The sequence below is a fragment of the Leucopleurus acutus genome (genome assembly GCF_964270905.1).
Source record: "Leucopleurus acutus genome assembly, chromosome: 11".
NCBI lineage: Eukaryota > Metazoa > Chordata > Mammalia > Artiodactyla > Delphinidae > Leucopleurus > Leucopleurus acutus.
This window is the reverse complement of record NC_139152.1, coordinates 44,622,095-44,640,292: the sequence shown is the minus strand read 5'-3', so window position 1 is coordinate 44,640,292 and position 18,198 is coordinate 44,622,095. Positions and strand designations below refer to the sequence as shown.

The 18,198-nt window shown below is 47.5% G+C and overlaps 1 protein-coding gene across 1 annotated transcript in view; it reads right to left on the bottom strand.

Moving 5' to 3' along the window:
• Positions 1–919: 919 nt before the first annotated feature.
• NCKAP1L (NCK associated protein 1 like) overlaps positions 920–18,198 on the bottom strand; it is a gene marked incomplete at its 5' end in the record, with an annotated part of 42,133 nt that continues 24,854 nt past the window's right edge. Inside the window, 11 exons of the mRNA XM_082849545.1 lie at positions 920–1,911; positions 5,768–5,857; positions 7,896–8,005; positions 8,339–8,455; positions 9,361–9,454; positions 12,840–12,920; positions 13,216–13,298; positions 13,450–13,543; positions 13,676–13,773; positions 16,149–16,279; positions 17,794–18,012. Of these exons, the coding sequence (XP_082705671.1) occupies positions 1,780–1,911; positions 5,768–5,857; positions 7,896–8,005; positions 8,339–8,455; positions 9,361–9,454; positions 12,840–12,920; positions 13,216–13,298; positions 13,450–13,543; positions 13,676–13,773; positions 16,149–16,279; positions 17,794–18,012 (1,249 nt within the window). The 3' untranslated portion in view covers positions 920–1,779. The remainder of the gene's footprint in view (positions 1,912–5,767; positions 5,858–7,895; positions 8,006–8,338; positions 8,456–9,360; positions 9,455–12,839; positions 12,921–13,215; positions 13,299–13,449; positions 13,544–13,675; positions 13,774–16,148; positions 16,280–17,793; positions 18,013–18,198) is intronic.

Sequence of the window (18,198 nt, the reverse complement as noted above, 5' to 3'; positions counted from 1 at the left end):
ACAAGCGCATGTGGATTAACTATCTCAATAAATATTTTAATTAAAAAAAAAGTGATTATGTCTACCCTCTATTCCCCTTCAGCAACTTGTCCTGCTGTCCTCTGGGAGGCTCCTCTTAGCGATTCCCCATGTATACGGAAAAAGGATCTCCCAGCTCCTCAACGAGAAGATCCCAGCAGAGATATAAGAGGGTAAGGGTAGTTGCTCAGAGATTTCTGAGCTCTCTCTTCCTCATCAACTTTGCCTTCAGTCTCAGTAGGCCTGACCCCAAATCACTCCTTAGAACATAATGTCCTTTCCATAGCACAGAAGGACAATTAGCTGACGCACGAAGCAGGACCCTCTGATGCTTCTATCCTAAAGAGTAGACAATTGTTGCTAAGAAAAACTTGTGTATTGATTATGGCTGCCAAGTTTAATGAGTATTGACTAAGCCTGGGTCTCGAGAAATAAAGATCGAACACACAAATAGCTAAAAATAGCTAACAAATAGCTTTAATGAACTCCGATGAATTTGCTGAAAACCAAAAATCGCTTCCCTTTTATCATGGAAGTATAGACATGACCCTAATTAATCAATTAGTTAATTATATTTGCCCATTCCAACCACTCTAGACTTGTGACATACATGATCTGTTGCTCCAGTCCTCCCTGGCACTGTGTGCACAGAAGTGCTGGATGGGGGCCACTGTTTCCTGCCACGGAGTTAACTAAACCTAGTTTAGTGCTATCTTGAATGCCCTGGGCTTTGTGACACTTGAAATTCTAATTAGTGCAGAAAAGGGCGAAGCTGAAACAGCTTGTACTCCCTCAAGTATACCTACTCTCAGGGCCCTGTAACCTAATGAGGTCTATGAAATTTAAGATCTAGAAGAGAAATTCCTGCCTGGAGCAACAGCTGTACCCAGGATGACAAGGGGATTTGGGTTAAGTTAGTCCCTCCAAACAGGGGGGAGAATACCCCCAAATGCTATGTGATGGAAACTCACATGACACTGGTCCAATTAGTTGTCCTGTGACCTACAATTAATCTAGACTGACCCTCTGCTCTGGGTTGTGGCGATGTCAAGGAAAAGCAGGAGGGTTAAAGTTCAACAGATGAGAGGACTTAACTGGTTACCTACAAGGTGTGGTAGGGCAGGTGAGGGGGGGGTTTGGGGCAGTGAAAACCTCTCAAGAGCACTTCCTCGCTGCCCCTGCAGGCCGCAGAGCTGGAAGCAGAGGAAGAGACTCACGGCTCCTACAAGAGCTCCCACAAGGGGAAAAGGGGCTCCTTTGCTACTACTTTGCAGTAGGGGCAGGCCGAACGCTTGCTGAACACATTTGGAAGAGGAAGAGAGGAGATAATCGTCCTAATGAATGTGCAGAAGACAAAAGCAGCTCCAGTGGGAGGATTATAGGCTCATTATGGTTTAATATGATGATTGATCATCTCTGCCCGCCAGCATTATCCTAGAATAGTGATGAAGGTCGAAGAGACCCATGCCAGTCAGAGCTCAAGCTCTAGTCCCCAGAAGATAGAAAACATACTCGTGTGTCAAGTTTTCTTCATTGTAAAACTTCATACCCGTGGCCCCAATCCCCTAACTTTTTTCCATAAAAAATCCTCCACTCCCCGCCCCAGTGGGCCCCACTTGTCTATGATATCTCAGCCCTGGGCTGTTCCCCCATATTCCTCTTCACCAACTCTGGCTGATCCTCTCTCTAGCGACCCCACCCTTTGAGAAAATAGCCACAGTTTCCACTGCAGCGCGGGCTGAGGCAGGTCCAAGGGGCCCTTCAGTGGGTACTGGCCGACACTCGGTTCAGGTGGAAGGCCCGGGATACCTCCCGATAGGCATTTCGAAGCAGGACATACGGGAAACAGGACTCCAGCATGTCCAGAGTCAGGAAGGAGGATTCCTCCACCACCTGGAAGAGAAAGGGCCAAGACAGATGAGGACCCCAGGTAGGGCGCACCTCAGTGACACCCTGTTCCTCTTCATTCAGTTCCCTGGGCCCTCTGGGGTGCTTAGAGTTACAAGTGAATGGGGTTCCCAAGGCACTGTCCCCCCGTTCCTCCCACACTTCATTCCACTTTAGGAAAGCAATGTGGCCTCTTCAGCTCCATTATAATGGCCTCTGTGCCCCTCCTCAGGGTTACATAAAGGGCTCAGAAGAAGAAAGCAGGAAAGAATCACTTCTCTAGCAACGGAAAAACTCCCATTCTCTCCCATTCTGGATGCTAAATCATACGTGGGTGGGCAGCACAGATGCAGGTAAGGATGGATAAAAGAGCTAAAGACAAAGCTCTGCAGAGAAAGAAACAATTACCACTACAGGCCAAGAAAGAGGGGTCTGGAATCCACACGGGTCCTCTTGGGCTGGGCCTCAGTCTCCTCCCTCCCTTAGTACAGTGCTTGGGGAACAGTAACGATGCTGCATGAAGGAGCAGGCATGATTAATTAGTTTAATTAGAAGCCTGTGTGCTGCGGTAACCCCTGCAGCCCGCAGAGCCAAGCAGAATGATAGATGGAGATACCTGGGTAAGACAGAGGGAAGCGGGGCAGGGAGATATTAGCGAAGAGCAGCACAGCCTAGCGTTGGGCCAGAGGGCCCCCTTCCCTAAGGAAGGAACAGGGTGTCTTTCCTTCGGTACTCTCCTCACCCAAGAGGTTATGGGACTAAAAACACACTCTGGAGAGAAGTGTCCCATATCCTCTGGCAGTTCACACAGATGGGCCTTCCCAATATGTCTGGTGTTTCAAGTCCTGAAAATTCACTCAGGGAAGAGAATCTACCGTCTCTACTCTATCATGTGTCTCTCCCTGAAGCCCTTTCAAGTTTTAAAATTTGTAAGATACTGCAATTCTCAAACCATGCGCACACAATACACACAACAGCCTCAGAAGAGCAGATACCACAGGCTGAAGGAAAGGAAATCTGCCCGTAAAACTGTAGCTCTGATCTTGGGTTGGATGACAGAAAGAATTTCTTGCTACACACGAGACTTTCAAAACTTAAGCCAGGAGACAGATAGGATCTCTTTTCCAGGACATGACCCTTGGGTACAGGGAAATGAGTGGTGGCTTCAAGAAGACCCACTTGCCCAAGACTTCTATTCTCCGCTCTATTAAGCACAGAAAACCACAGGGCTCCTAACTGGAGGAAATTCATGGTAGCGGAAACAGCCCTAGAGTGAAGGCCAAGAAATGGGTTCTAGTCCCAAATCTGCCCATGTATTCTGGGGGAGACCTTGGATGTCATCTTTCCCTCCCTCTCACCTATGAATTGTGAGGACTGGACTAACTGCCCGCATCTGATCTGGTTCTGACATCTAGGATTCCATGATCCTATGAGAGAGTCATTCCTTCCCCCGTGACACCCAAGCCAGGAACAATCTGACAGTAGTGGGGATGGGCACTGCCCAGGCTTGACAGCCAAGACAGAAAGACCCCACAGACAGAAGTGCCTGCCCAGGATTTGGGGCTACCTGAGTAGCCTCTTAACTCAAAATACAGCCCCTTCCCCTCAGTCATTTCCAATTTCTCTGTGGAACCATTTGCATTTAAATTGCTTTTCAGCAGCTAGGCCCTCTGTCTCTTCCCTCCTACAAAAAGTGCCTGGTCCTAGCTCTGTTCCAGCCACTCTGCAGGCCTGTGATGCCTTAAGGGGCAGACAGCTTCCCACACTTTGGGGCGGGGGGAGGGTGGGACGCAAAGCAGAGGGAGGAGATGGCACGGAGCGGCAATACAGCATCACCTCCAACCTCACAGAGGTGAAAACTGCCCAAGGGAATGAACAGGCATGCCTAAATCATCCAGAAACTAAACTAAGCAGTGGAGAGAGGGGACTAACATTTATTTAGCCTCTCTTATGTAGTAGGCACTTTTATATATACCGTCTCATGAATCCTTGCCCCTCTATCATAAGGATAATTGCCCACTTTCATGGCTGAAGAATCAGTCTCAGAAAGGTTAATTAACTTGCCCAAGGTCCTGCTGCTCTGAAGACTGTGCTCTACCTAGCATACTACACTTGCCTTCCCTCTGCCCTCCTTTGCCTCCTGTGCCTTCTCACCCCTCACCTCACCCCCGCCCCCTCAGGTCCATTCTCTTCTCTTCTCCATCATAATCCTTAATCAGCCCAGCTTAGGCCTTTTTCAAGCTGGAGAAAAGGAGACACAGACACCACTCAATGCCTGTGTATTTAAAGAAGGAGACCCAGAGGGAGTCCCAGGCTTGCCTGCCCCTAATATATGTCGGCCTGGCCAAGAGTACAAATGGAAGCCCATATACCAGATGACTAAATAAATCAGACAAACTATTCTTCCTTGTGACCTTTGCAATATGTAGTCGTCTCTCAGTATTCATGGGGTACTGGCAGGGGATTTGTTCTAGGACCAGCCCTGGAACTAATTCAGGGGATTCAGATACCAGAATCTGTAGATGCCCAAGTTACTTATATAAAATGGCATAGTATTTGCATATAACCTACAATATCTTCCCATATACTTAAATCACCTCTAGATTACTTATAATACCTAATACAATGTAAATGCTTAAATAGTTGCTGGTGTGGGCAAACTGAAGTTTTGCTTTATGGAACATCCTGGAATTTTTTTTTTAATATTTTCAATCCACGGTTGGTTGAATCCATGGCTGAGAACCTGTGGATATGGAGGGCTGAGTGTACCTTTACAATTTCATGGAAGACAGGTTTGAATCAAGAATTCTTAGACCTCCCAGAGTTCTGCACCAGAATAGGGGGAAGAGAGGGAATCAGCCTCCAGCCTGGCCCCCTTCTCCTCCCACCCCCAGTCTGGGGGATCTGTATACACACATAAACTTCCTGTCTGCACATCTAAACTCCAGCCATACATTCCGTGGTCTCTAGAGCACAGTCTGCCTCAGTAGGATGGACTTGGAGAAGCTCAGCACAAGCCCTACAAGTGGGCTGGAGCTGCTTAGCAGAGAATTCTGAGGCCCTAGAAATCTTTAGTGGGGGCTTCAAGGTGGGGCACAGGCTCCAGGTGGGCATGTCCTCTTCCTGTAGGCCAGAGGGGGCCACTTAAACCCAGGGCCCCAGACAGGAGCCCCTCCTGTCCACATCTAAGTGCAGCACTAACCGAGGGAATCAAACTTTAGAGCAAAAGAGTAAACATGTTGAAGAGGGAAACAGGGTCAAAGAGGAAAAGATTTTTTTTAAGTTAACTGGGTCAGAGTTCCCAGAACTTTCTGCCAAAGTCGGGGAAAGGCCACAGCTTGGGAAGACAGAAGAGACAGCAGGAGCTGTCTGATTCATGGCCCACCTGGCTCCCTGCCTTACAGCTTTTCAGCTAAAATCCCATCCCTCCCCTGAGCCCCCATCCCCCTCCCCCAGTTCAGCTGTGTGCTACTCAGCACCTTCTTTGTGGTACTCTTAAGGACAAGAAATACAGTGGTAGGAAGTGGTCAAGTAAAACCAAACATGTACTGGACAGATAGTTAAGGATGAGGGACACAGCTGCCCCACCACATCAGACTCAAGAACACTGCAGGGAAAGGGGCCCAGTTAGCTAGGGGCTGGGAAGACCCTGTCCTGCAGAGAAGTCCTCGAAGTCTCTACTACCTTGGGATTACAAGACAAGTCTAGAATGTTAGCCAGAATGTAAGGCCTAGACCTCCTCAGGCAGAATTAAGTTCTTAGTTAATGCTTTTGGGTGATAACAATGGCTGGGAGCCAAGGACCCTAAAGAGGAACCTCCTTCTGGCCCTTCTTCTAAGACCAACTTACACCAGATACATACCAAGCGCATAAGCAGAGAGATGGATTCCCGATTTCTGGTTTTAAGCTTGTCAGTCTCCTGGCCCAGCTGCAGGAGGCTGACGGAAGCTACCTGTAAGGGAAGAACTTGTAAGGAAGAAGGTTTTTTTTTTTTTTCGCGGTACGCGGGCCTCTCACTGTTGTGGCCTCTCCCGTTGCGGAGCACAGGCTCCGGACGCGCAGGCTCAGCGGCCATGGCTCACGGGCCCAGCCGCTCCGCGGCACATGGGATCTTCCCGGACCGGGGCACAAACCCGTGTCCCCTGCATCGGCAGGCGGACTCTCAACCACTGCGTCACCAGGGAAGCCCAGGAAGCAGATTTTTATGGTCAGAGTACGACAGCCTCAGACTAGGAGGTGAGTTAAGAAGTGGCGGGATGCTCCTGGAGGCTCAGGGTGGGCAAGCGGCAAATCCCCCAGGCCTCAGAGATGCACACTGCCTCTAAACTAGCCAGTGCAGACAACAGGAGGTTGCTGGAGGAGAGGCTGCAAGGGGCGAAGAAAGAACCTGCAGCAGAGGCAGGTAATACTGTATGCCAGGAGATTAATCTCTTTTCCTAGGCGGCCTCCAGACACCACTGTCATCAGACCGTTTACAGCTGACTCCCCACCCGACCAGAGACAGGGCTGGGCCTCTGATTCAGACACAGCGCTCTTGGTATTCTCCTCCTGTCAGCTCCCGAATGGCTGTCCTCTTCGTTCACCTTCAGGCCCCCAACAGATCAAAGAGGGAGAAAGATATGTCACTAATTGCATCCCAGGCCCAGGTTACCTGTACTCAGCAAACAAAGAGGGTAAAAGGGGAAAGGCGGGGGGTGATTCCCTTCTCACCCCATATTAGAGATCTGGTGTGAATCCTCTTTCTATCCAAGATGCTCAGAGCCCATTTTGTGTGGCCTGTTGTCCCAGTTTAAATAGAGGCCCTCTCACTAAGCTTCCAAGTCCCTGACAGAAGTCCCTGACAGAGAAGTCTCAGGACAAGAGTGTGATTCCCTAGAGCATATGATCTACTGCTTCCTCCTAAAAAGAGACAGATAAGGACCTAGTTTTTAAATCAGGACCGTGCTTTGCAAAAGAATAAGCTCCCTATTGCTGAGAATGCTCCAGCAGGCAGTGGGTACTGGACCATGTTTCAGAGGTGTATGGATGGGATTCCTCCATGGAGTATTTAGAATGGGGAGCTCTGGGGCCTCTTTGAACAAAGGAAAGAGATTACTTATTCTGTGACTTTCCAGAGGCAAAACTTAGATCAATAATGATAGCTACAGGGAGTCAAACTTCGGCTAAAAAACTATTTTAACAATTTTTTTCAAACAAACTGGACATAACCTATAGTAAAATCAGCTGCTTGACTGTAAGTTCCAGTCCCTAGAAATCTAGACCAGTGATTCTCAAAGTGAGATCACAGGATGGGCAGCACCAACATTTCCCGGAACTTGTTGAAAATGCAAATTTTCTAGCCCCACCTCTAATCCACTGAATCAGAAATTCTCCAGGAGATTCTGACTTACAATGAAGTTTGAGAAGTTGAAAAAAGCTTGACTTTTTATCAGTATTAGAGTTGGAAAGGGCCTTATAGATGATAAAACTCAGTGTCTCTCCAACTTCACTGTACATCTGGTCTCCTGGAGACCTTGTTAAAAACAGAGGCCTGGACTCACCCTAGAATATTCTAATTCAGTAGGTCTGGTGTAAGGATCAGAAATCTGTATTTTAACAAATTCCTCAGGGTACTGTAATGCACACCAAGGTAGTGAATCATGGATTCAGTTTAATCTTTCTAGTTAATAAATGGGAAAACTGAGGACCCAAAAGTTTGGGTCTTCAGAGATCACACAACTGCTTAGTGGCAGATCCAAAACTAGAGCTCAGATTTGCTAACTCTTAGGCCAATGCTCCTTCCAAGTATTTGGGCAGAGGCTGAAATACCAGCTGTTAGAGAATCTAGAAGAAACCCCTGCCTTTCACAAAGTGGCCTCTCACTACTTAATGAATAGGATGGGAGGTTAGGCTCCAAGACCTGCTCAACAATAACTGTCTATGGATTTAAGTCAAACCAATTCCCACCAGACTTTGCAATCATCCATTCCTTATAACCTATACCCACTCACCACCAGAAATTCCTTGAGGTGAGTTTCAATGTTCTTGTTGTAGAGGGTGAAGAGGGCAGCAGACACCTGGATGATGGCTTTGGTCAAGCAGTGAATATTGTTGCTGTAACCTAGGTTATTATTGACAGAGAGGGAGAGAAAGGAAAGGAAAGTGAGCCACCCCAGGCGACCCCAGCTAGTAACTTCTCATTTTTTCAGGCTGGGCCATCCCTATTTGACACCGAAAGGACTGGAAGGCATTTGAGGATTAGGAGAAGGATATTCCTATGAAATTTCACTGGAATTGAATTTTAGGAATAGTTCATTCTCAAGTGCTTTTTGAAACAGAACTTTATATCTGAGTCAGAAGTCTCTGTTTTCCAGATAAATGTCTCCGTCTCATATCCCGACCCCAGGACACTAACCTAAACTGCACTGGTTCCTCAAACCTACTCCTTACTTACCATCCTTCTCAATGCTATAGAAGGAAGCTGGGTCCATGGCAAGAAGGGGGAGGGAAACGGCAAGAAAGATCAAGAGCAGGCAGGCCACCTTATATTCTTCCTCAGGGGATGACGTATCTGGAAAGAAGGAAAAAGGAAAAGAGAGTAAGGTCAGCGAACAGGAGTTTTCTTCCAGGGGGTCCTACTTCGCCGAATTACTAGGAGGATCACATAAGAAGATATCTGTGAAAATAATTTGTAGAGCACTATAGGCAAGTCATTACTGCTGCAGGGGACAGTACTAGCCTCCACTGATAGTGAGAGGCCTGAGTCCTGGAGGCTTCCCCTGGTGACTGAGCACAGCTCTTGGCAAAGGGCTCTGCTGACATGCAGTTTGAGGGCACTCTGTCAGCTACCTGATGGGGTGCAGAGGCAGGAAGGAGAGGAAAGAGTCTCACCAAAACCGAGAGAGAAGAGGGAGAGCCAGTCTGGCAATTTTAAAAGGGCTTACTACCAGCCCCCTGATTCCATCCTATTCTGAGTGTGTACAAGTATGAATGTGCTAATCCGAGGAAATGTGTAATGGAAATATGAGACAAGTGTGAGTCCAGGGGAGGAAGTACATGGTGTCAAGGTGATTATAGGGGAGGGGAGCACAAGATCATTCTGGGGAACTTGGATGCTATACCACACAACTTAGTACGAATTCACGTCTACTGTGTATTGTTCGCTCATCGTTTCATCTGCATTACTCTTATTTCCCCAACCAGATTGTAAGTTCCTTTGAGCACTTGCTGAGTACCAGACTCTCACTTAATACTTTTTAGCTGATTGACAGATCAACTGGTTAGAACCTGACTAGAAATCTAAATTGCCTGTGGAAGTATTTTCTGGGAATTAGAGACTATGCTTTAAGTCTTTCCTTAGCTCCCAGTTTATAACCTCTGAATTCACAATCCTAAATAAAGGTTTCTTTGAGACTGACATTTTTCCACCCCAAAATAGGGCCCAAGCCCTCCGTTGCCCCCTTTCCCCAATCTTACCAGTTTTCAGATTGGCAATGGCAGCCACCAGAGCTGGGTCAATGTCACAGCCCACCCCTGCAGCAGATGCTAGCTCAAAGACACTCAGGGTCACCTGGTAGAGAAGAAAACAACATTCTGGAGGGTATCCCCTGGAGAGAAGTGCTTGACAGAAGCTACAGGCAGTCAAGACTCCTGGATCATAGATTCTAAACTTTTGGTGTACTATCATCTTTGCTGGGTATTCCTTTCATAGATCTCCCTAACCTACGGGGGAAAGAGGAAAAAAAAAAAAAATCCAGTTCTTTAGCTTGGCATTCAGATTCTCCACAATACAAATTTATTTTTTCAACCTTATTTCCTCAAATGCTTCCTACAGTCAATGCAGCCAGGGTAATTTATTCACTGTCTCCAAGCTACAACTTACTTTCTTACTTGCATGCTTCGGTTCATGTGCTTCCCTCTTCTAGAGTGTCCTTTCTTCTTGAGAGATGATAGAAAATATATATATTGGTCCCTGCCCCTGGTTCCTGACACAGGGCTCCTAAAACCCTTGTAATTCCCTAAGTGATAAAAACACTAGGAACATCTTTTTGGTCTTATGCGGCAGCTCTGGGTGTGCTCCCGAACAGCTCCCGGATGGCGGCTGCTCCCCAGAAAGACCACGCTTGCTTAGAAGTTGGGAATCTCCAGCCGCACCACACCCCCACTGCTCCAGAGAGGGGATCGGGCCTGGATATAGAGTTAATAATTGATCATGCCTACGTGAAGAAGCCTCCATAAAACCCCAACAGTACGGAGTTCAGAGAGCCTCCAGGTGGAGAACACATCCACGGACCAGGAGGGTGATGCAGCCCAACTCCACGGGGACAGAAGCTCCGGCCCTCAGGATCCTCCCAGACCTCGCCCCACGTATCTCTCCATCTGGCTGTTTATCTTATATCCTTTATCACATCCTTTAATAAACTGGTAGATGTGTTTCCCTGAGTTCTGTGAGCCACTCTAGCAAATTAATGGAAAATAAGGAGGGGGATATTGGAACCTCCGACCTACAGCCGGTTGGTCAGAAGCACAGGTGACAACTCAGGTTTGCAACTGGCTTCTGAAGCGGGGAGTAGGTGCAGACTTGTGGGAGTGAACCCTTAACCTGTGTGATCTGACACTATCTCCAGGTAGATAGTGTCAGAATTAAGTCTCAGGACACCCAACTGGTGTCACAGAGATTTGGTGGGGGAAAAACCTCCACACATTTGGTGACCAGAAGTGTCAGAAGTGAAGTGTTCTGTGTGAGAGGAAAGAAGACTCACAGGCGAGAAACACGCAGGAAAGAACTGGGTTTTTCCCTACATAGGAAGGAAAAAAGTCTAGAGTTTTTCCTATTTACCTCTCCTCTACTTATATCTAAGTGACACCCACCCTTGAGGCCTAACTCAAATCTCATATTCTCTATGGCGCCCTCCCTGCTGACCTCAGCCCAAGCTCATCTCTCCCTCCTTAACCTGGTGCCACTTACTTCGCAGTGGTCACACACAGCACCTGGTATCATCAGTTTTCTTTTCAGATTGGAGGTGAGACGTATGGCTTATCTCATCAACTAGATAACAATTTTTTTTTTTAACCTCATGGCATAGAGAGGGGAGAAAAAGGCTTTGGAGTGAGAAGATCTGGGTTCAAATCCTAGCACCACCACTTACTAAATGTGTGACCTTGGCTAAAAGTTACTAAACTTCTTCAAGCCTCCATTTTCTCATCTGTAAAAGTGGGATAATGATACCTACCTCACAAAGTTGCTGTGAAGATTAAATTAGACCACATGTGTAAAGTATCTAACCTAGTGACTCACAGAGTCACTAAAACACTAATAATCGTTGTCCCTTTCGCTCTACTTCCTTTCTCTCAAAGCCAGGAACTCTGCATTTCTTTTATCTTCTCTAGGCTTTAACACAATGCTAAGCACATAGAAGGCATTCAGTTAATATTGATTGATTGATTCCTGAATCCCTCACTGTACTTAGAATCAGGTTCCCAAGATGTAGCCCCAAACACCCACCCACAAATTACTCAGACCCCTTTTGAGGTTAAAAAAAAAAAAAAAGACTTGAAAATGTTCTGAGAGAACAAGGATAACTGTTTCAACAGTAGATAACTAAGTAGAGTGTCTTATGCAAAGAACCCCACAGACATAACAATAAACACACTGCCTGTGGTGCTGGACACAGAAAGTTAACCTCAGCCACATTCTGCTCTGCCCTTTATTTAAATTCCCTACTAACTAAATAACCCTGCTCATGGCACCCATGACCTAGGCGATCAGGGACCTGGTCCATGACCTGTGGTTTTCTGGAGGAAGAAAGTGATCATTGAAGGAGCTTCTGTTCTCTTCTCCTAATCTTCTCACCCCTCTGAGGCAGTAACAGAATCTCTGACGGACAGGTCATCCCCCACGCCACCCGACCTGCTCATTCTCCCAGGCAGGCAGAGCCTAAAGCTCGGAGCTGCCTGGGAGATGCCAGCTAGACACACTCCTGACAGGCCAGAGAGTTCAGCCCCACCACCAACACCTGCCTGAACCCCAGGCTCACCGTGACACCAAAGACCTGCCCTGAAGGAGCAGCCAACCCAGTGAAACGTCACCCCCTCAGGGCCCGTGACCCCTTGACCCTCATCATCTGATTTCAGGCAGAGAGGAGGAAATGTTCACAACTCTTTTGACCTCAAGGTAAAGGAAGTTTTTTTCTCTAAGTTTTCTTTTTTTTTCCTGACTACTTCCTGTTAACCAGTTTCCTCTTCTCACAGACCTCCCTCCGTTAACGGAATCAATTATAAGAGAAGTGCCCTGCCCTGTGCATTTGAAGGCCCTTGTTCCCAGCCTTCAGCTGTATTTCCTGCAAAACATACTTGTTTGTTCTAGGTGATTCAAAAGGCAAGCTGACGTGAGGTGGGGGAGGGGGAATGGATGTTTAACTTGGGTGCTTACAGAGTCCCCTCCGCCTTTCCCCATCTCTAGAGGAAATGAGGCCCAAGGCAGGTGACACACACACAGAGGAACCAGAAAGTTTCAGAACTAGGAGGAAGAAAAGGCCAGAAAAAGAACGGAAAATCTGAGGGCAGACAGGGTGGGTAGGAATGGAAGAAAAAAAATTTACAAAAAGTACCCAGGCTCCTGACTAAAGAGGGGACTTGTCTGCATATAGTTGGGTATCTAATTTGGACATCTTAGGAGAAAAGCTGTAGAAACTATCCTAGAACTTACTCCTCTCCCTCCAGTAACGTTTCCCTAGCCCCCGCAGGATCTCCCCAGGGCTCCCCAGCTGTGCACCCTCTCGCCTGACCAATGCCCCTCCCTCCACAAAAATCTCCCCCAACGTGTTTCTATTCAAATTCTGGCTCTTCTCCCTGCAGTATTCTTCAGAGCCCCCTCTCCCTTACTAGATCCTAGCTCCATCCATTTTCAACAACAAAAATCTCCTAATTAGATTCCACTTTGCACTCTCCCATACCTTGATATCTGTGTCTGGGGTGACAAACTCCTTCAGGCACTCAATGGGACCCATAAGAAATGGGCAGTGGGATGAGAAAACCTGGAGGAAAGAGAGTACAAATGAGTCCAAGGGACAGTGGCCGATGCCTTCAAACAGGTGGAAACAAAGAAACAAAAAAAAGGCCTCAGCTTAGATAAGAACCTAGCCAGCTTCCCATGCCACTTCTCTCCTCATGCGTCTAGGTTTCTTCAGCTCATCTAGCCTCAAAGAACTTCCAGGACCTCTACCGAATTAAGCTCCGTTCTCCTCAATGCTCACCAACCCTTTCCACAACTTCTCACACAAGCCCTACCCAAGGCTTTATCCTGTGGCAGCCCCCTCTCCCCCAGCTCACCTCCCGAAGTCCCTCTTGGGCCATGGCCCTAAAACTGAGGATAACTCCAATGATGGTCATACGCTTCAGTACATTATCAGCCCCTGAGGAGAAAGAAGAGCGTTCAAGAAGAGAACTCAGGAGAATGGCAACGGTTTTGCTTCTTCAGACCCAGCCTAGGCCCCAGAGCCCCAAAAACCCGTCATCCACAATGCTTTTCCCACAGTTCCTTCTCCCTTTGGGAGACGTGCTCACCCATCAGCTGGGGAAGCAGAGAAGCCATCAAGTCTGCCTTGCTAAAGTTGGATCTGATCTGAACAAGCACATCCATGTTTTCCACCACCAGCTTCTGCAGCCGGGACACAGAGCCATTAAGCACGAAAAGATGAGACCCATGGTACATCTTCCCCACAGTCTCCTACCCCTACCCTTCTTCCCCCGGGGGCTGGACCTTCTTCCCGGGGGCTTGCTTCCACGGTACCTTCAGCTCCACGATCTGAGAGGTCACATGCCACATCAGGTTTTCACTCAGGAACTTCATGCCATAGGGGCCCAGGAGTTCAGCCAAAGCCCGCAACTCTGGAATCGAGTCACAGAGGCCCCAGGTGGGACTCAGAAAACACCGGTGCGTTTGCACAATAGCTATAGGGTAACGTGAACACCTTAAGTGTTTTTCAGCAAGGAAAGGAAGTGGGAAGTTGGAGAGCAAACGTAGCCTGAAATCCTGTATTCAGGTGAGAGGTCTGGCCTGCCTGTGGGACAATTTACCCTCTCCCCACTGGTACCCACACCAAGACGTACCACAAATGATAACTATTTACTTTTCATTCCCATAAGAATCTAGACTTTCCCAGTCCCTTTACATGGCCCTGGACTTTACTCTTGCTGGACTAGCTGCACTAGCTTTATCAGATGTTAAGCTCCTCTCTGAGCCTCAGTTCACTTCTCTGTAAAATGAAGAAATTAATATCCACTCTGAATACCTCACAGAGTTGATATGATAGCATAATCAGTACACATCCCCAGACTCCCAGTTGTCTTTTCCCCTAAATTCTTCTTCCCTCAAGTCTGCCCCATTACCTTATCCCTCCCTACCCAACCTGCTTCTGGCCCTTTGTGAATTAAATAAAACCTGGCTGAGGAAATCCCATGTTAGAAACACTAGTGACAAATTCAGACAGGGAAGAGCTCCAGCTATGACCTTTGGCTATGGGCGGTCTCAGCAGAGAAAACCATAAAGACCAGAAGTAACAAGAGACCAGTAGAGGAAAGGTGAGTTTAATATAGTTAACAAGAGTTCAGAGAGAAAAGGAAATCAAGGCTCCACACTCAAGTGTTTAAAGGCAGGACCAGTTGATCTCCACCTCTACCATTGACAAAGGAAGTGGAACTGGTCACAGCAGCTGACACAGAGCCTCATGTGGAATAAATACTAAACATTTTTAGTCACCTATTTACAATAGGAACAACTGAGCTGAGAACTAGAAAAGGATTTCCAAACTGGTCAACTTAGATAATTCTAAAATGGCTGACAGAGAGGCAGAGGGGCTGAACTGCCTTCTCTGGAGAAAAGACACACTGATCTACTGATTTGGATCTGCCAACTCTCCTTACTCTGGTCCTCTCTAGGCTAGTAACCCTAGGGCATCCTTCTCTATCCATCTATCTATTTTTGCAGCAGCATTGCCCCATCACCATGGTAACCCAGGGAAATTGGGGTGGGGGTGGTAGAAGGGGGAATCAGCATTACCTCCTGCGGCTCGTCAGTTGTCAGAGAGACCTAAAGCTGATTTTAGATGCTGCCTACAGTCTGTGGGAGGAGCTGATAAGAAGGGGACATCTGAAGCCTCCAACAGGTAAAGGGTAGGGTCAGCTCACTGATGGAGTCAGTATGAGGGTAAGAAGAAGGCAGAGCTGGAAAACAGAACTGTATACTCTGACTTTCATAACACCCCCCAAGGAAGGGGAAGAATGGAGAGGGCAGGGTCATTGAAACATCTCCTACCTGTCTCAGATACCACGCAGGGTCCATGATTTACATGGAGGTGAGAGGAAGGAGGAAGCAGTAGGATAGTTCATGAATCAGTCAGTCAGTAAAACAAATCTATTAAAAAGGATCTGCATGGCTTCAAGCCCTCTTTAAAAAGAGAATAACTTCCCAACTCATTCACGACACACTCCTCATCTGCCTGCCTTGAGACACAAAAGCGCTTCTATACACTGGGAAGCAGCGTGACATAGTGACTAAGCACCCAGGCTCTGGAATTTGACTGCCTTGAGTTGAAATCCCAGTTCTACCATCTATGAATGATGTATGACCTTAATCAAGCTCCTTAACCTCTCTGTGTCTCAGTGTCCTCATCTGTAAAATGGGGGTAATAAGAGTACCTACCTCAAGGCTGCTGTGAGGAGTAAAGGAGTTAAATACATGTGAACATTTAGAGCCAAGCCCACACTAAATGTCATCCATTAGCTCATCATCATTATTAAACATCAGCAATCCAAGCACTAGCTAAAGCTCTAAAACTTATCCCTCAGGAAGAAGATGCCATGATGTCAGACCACTGTTTAATAATTCCAAACATCAGAATGTCCTCCTTACATTTATCCTTTACCCCTCATTATATGTCCTACTCTTTACTCTTTGTGGAAATGGAAAATAACCATTTACTACCCTTCGAAGAATAAATCCTTTCAGTGACTTGAGTGCCCCTGCCTAGCTCCTAACACCCCGCATCTTCCCTCTCCACCTTCAACCCCCAAGCCACTCCTCAATTCTGGGTCTCACTTGAAATCTCTTTTTACCGTCCCTAAGGTAGAATCTAGCAGAGATCTAGAAGAGTACAGAATGAGCCTCTGGGAAGGTAGGAGAATTTAGATGGGATCCATAGGTTAAGATATTGTATTGAGGGGAAAGGTTCGGCTCCCTGACAGAGACCAGGCTCTGGGCTCACCAGAGATGTCAGAGAACTCCTCTGCGCTGAAGTTCTGCTCCCCATCTCTGGGGAGGCTGATGAAGGCCTGCATGGCTGGTGAGAGGATAATGGTTCCACTGCTCGCCTGTCTAAGCAGACTTTCTAGGTACCTACAAGGTTGGCAAGAAAGCACAGAAGATCAGTGTTCAATCCTTTCTCCCTACCACCACCACTGGGCTCAGGAAAAGAAACTCCACCAAAGGCTGGGGTGGGGAGAAGAGACTCAAAGAAGACAGTACAACACTCTAATTAACACCCCAAGCTGTTGGCTCAAAAACAACTGGCAGTAGCGTGGTTCCACTTTGCCTCTAACCTGCAGGGCATTGGGCTGTGCTGTCAGACGTAACGGTGTGCACGCCCTACCACCTTTACCAGCTACTGCATGCCCCTCACCCTTGGCCTTCCTCTGTCAGGTGAGACAAGCCTAAGCTGACAAGACAAAAATTCCTACTAATCAGGCTCCTCTGAAATATACTTAGCCTCAGCCTCTCCAATGAGAGTGCTGGACTAAGGGCCTAGGACCCTGGAAGCAGGTCTCAAGTCAAACCTCCGGGACAGAGAGAGGCCCCGTGAACACTTGTCATCCAGTCTCCAAATATGCCCTCCTGACCTCTGGGCAAGCTGAGAAGGCCTCCAGCCAGCGTCAGGAGAGGGCGTGGCAATGCCTGCCACTCACCCAGGCACGAGCTCCGGGCCTAGGTCTTACAAAAGTCACAAGCTAACCACGGGTAGGTCAAAACCAGCACTCAAACGTGAGGTTTTTCCCTTTTAAGTTGAATCAGTTGTCAAGTTTTTGAAACTGAGAGATTTTACATTAAAATATGGATTTAGTGGGGCAGCGATCAGATGGGGCTAAGTGGTGGCCGTCGCCTTTCAGAGGGGCATGCCCTCTCCAACTACTCAAAGTCCCCACCTAGCCCACAACACCCATTTACCTTACCTGCCAGGCCCCTGTTGGCATTTTATTGTAAACCTTGTCTCAGTCTTTCTCCCTCCTCAGGGGGTTCTTTGCAGCCGGGCGGGCTCCTGCCGAGCTGATACTGGATTAAGAACGCCACCCAGTGGCTTAGGGAGGTAGGAATCCAGCTCCTCTCCATCCTTAACCCTCAAAGGAAATACTGCTGACCCCTGCCTCCTCCAGTCTGGAGGAGGAGGCCCCTTTCGCTATGAAGAACGATCTACTAGACGCGACACGGTCATGTCGGGAGGTAAGGAGGCAGTGCTCCGGAGAGATGGTGTGAGACAGAATGGTCTCCAGGGGGAGAAACTGGACAAAGAGAGAAATAAAAAAGAACTTCAGAAAGAGGAAGAGAGATCATTTGGAATGAAAACAGTAAGAATCCAGAAAAGGAAGGTTAAGAATGGCAAATTAAGAGGAAAAGGGTCAAATTGTTACAGAGTAGATCAATGGATGTTACATGGAAGCTTAGAAAGAGACCTCATGGTGGACAGAGGGGATCTGAGTTTGCCCCAGCTTACAGCTCCAGTCCTCGGGCAGAAACAGGCTTCTGTTTGGGGGTCTATGACCCTAGGAGCTAAAATGCCTGGTCCCGAGGTCCTACTGCATAAAGGAAAAAGTGCTAACAAAGAAGCAAGGCAGCGAGAGAGGATAAGCAACACTGACCAATTTGTGTAGAGAGTGGTGATAGTCTGTTCCCCACACGAGTCCAGTGGCTGCGTCTGCTGCAGGAGGGCGTTGCGGATGACTCTGGACACATCTGCACCCAAAAACTGGGCCAGTGACTTTATGAAACCTATGTACGCTTTGACTCCTACCAAGAGCTCAGAAGGCCTGGCGATCTCCTGGGTTGTGGCATTGTAGCCAGCCAGCCACACAATGGCTCTAGGTGACAAAAACCATAATCACAATCATAATGACAAACATAGTAACAGTTATCACATTTATACTGTGTTCTGCGTGCTGTACTATGATCTAACTACACGCATTATCTCATATAAATCTCACAGCAACCCAATAAGGTAGGTACAATTATTATCCCCATTTTACGGATGAAGAAACTGAGACAGA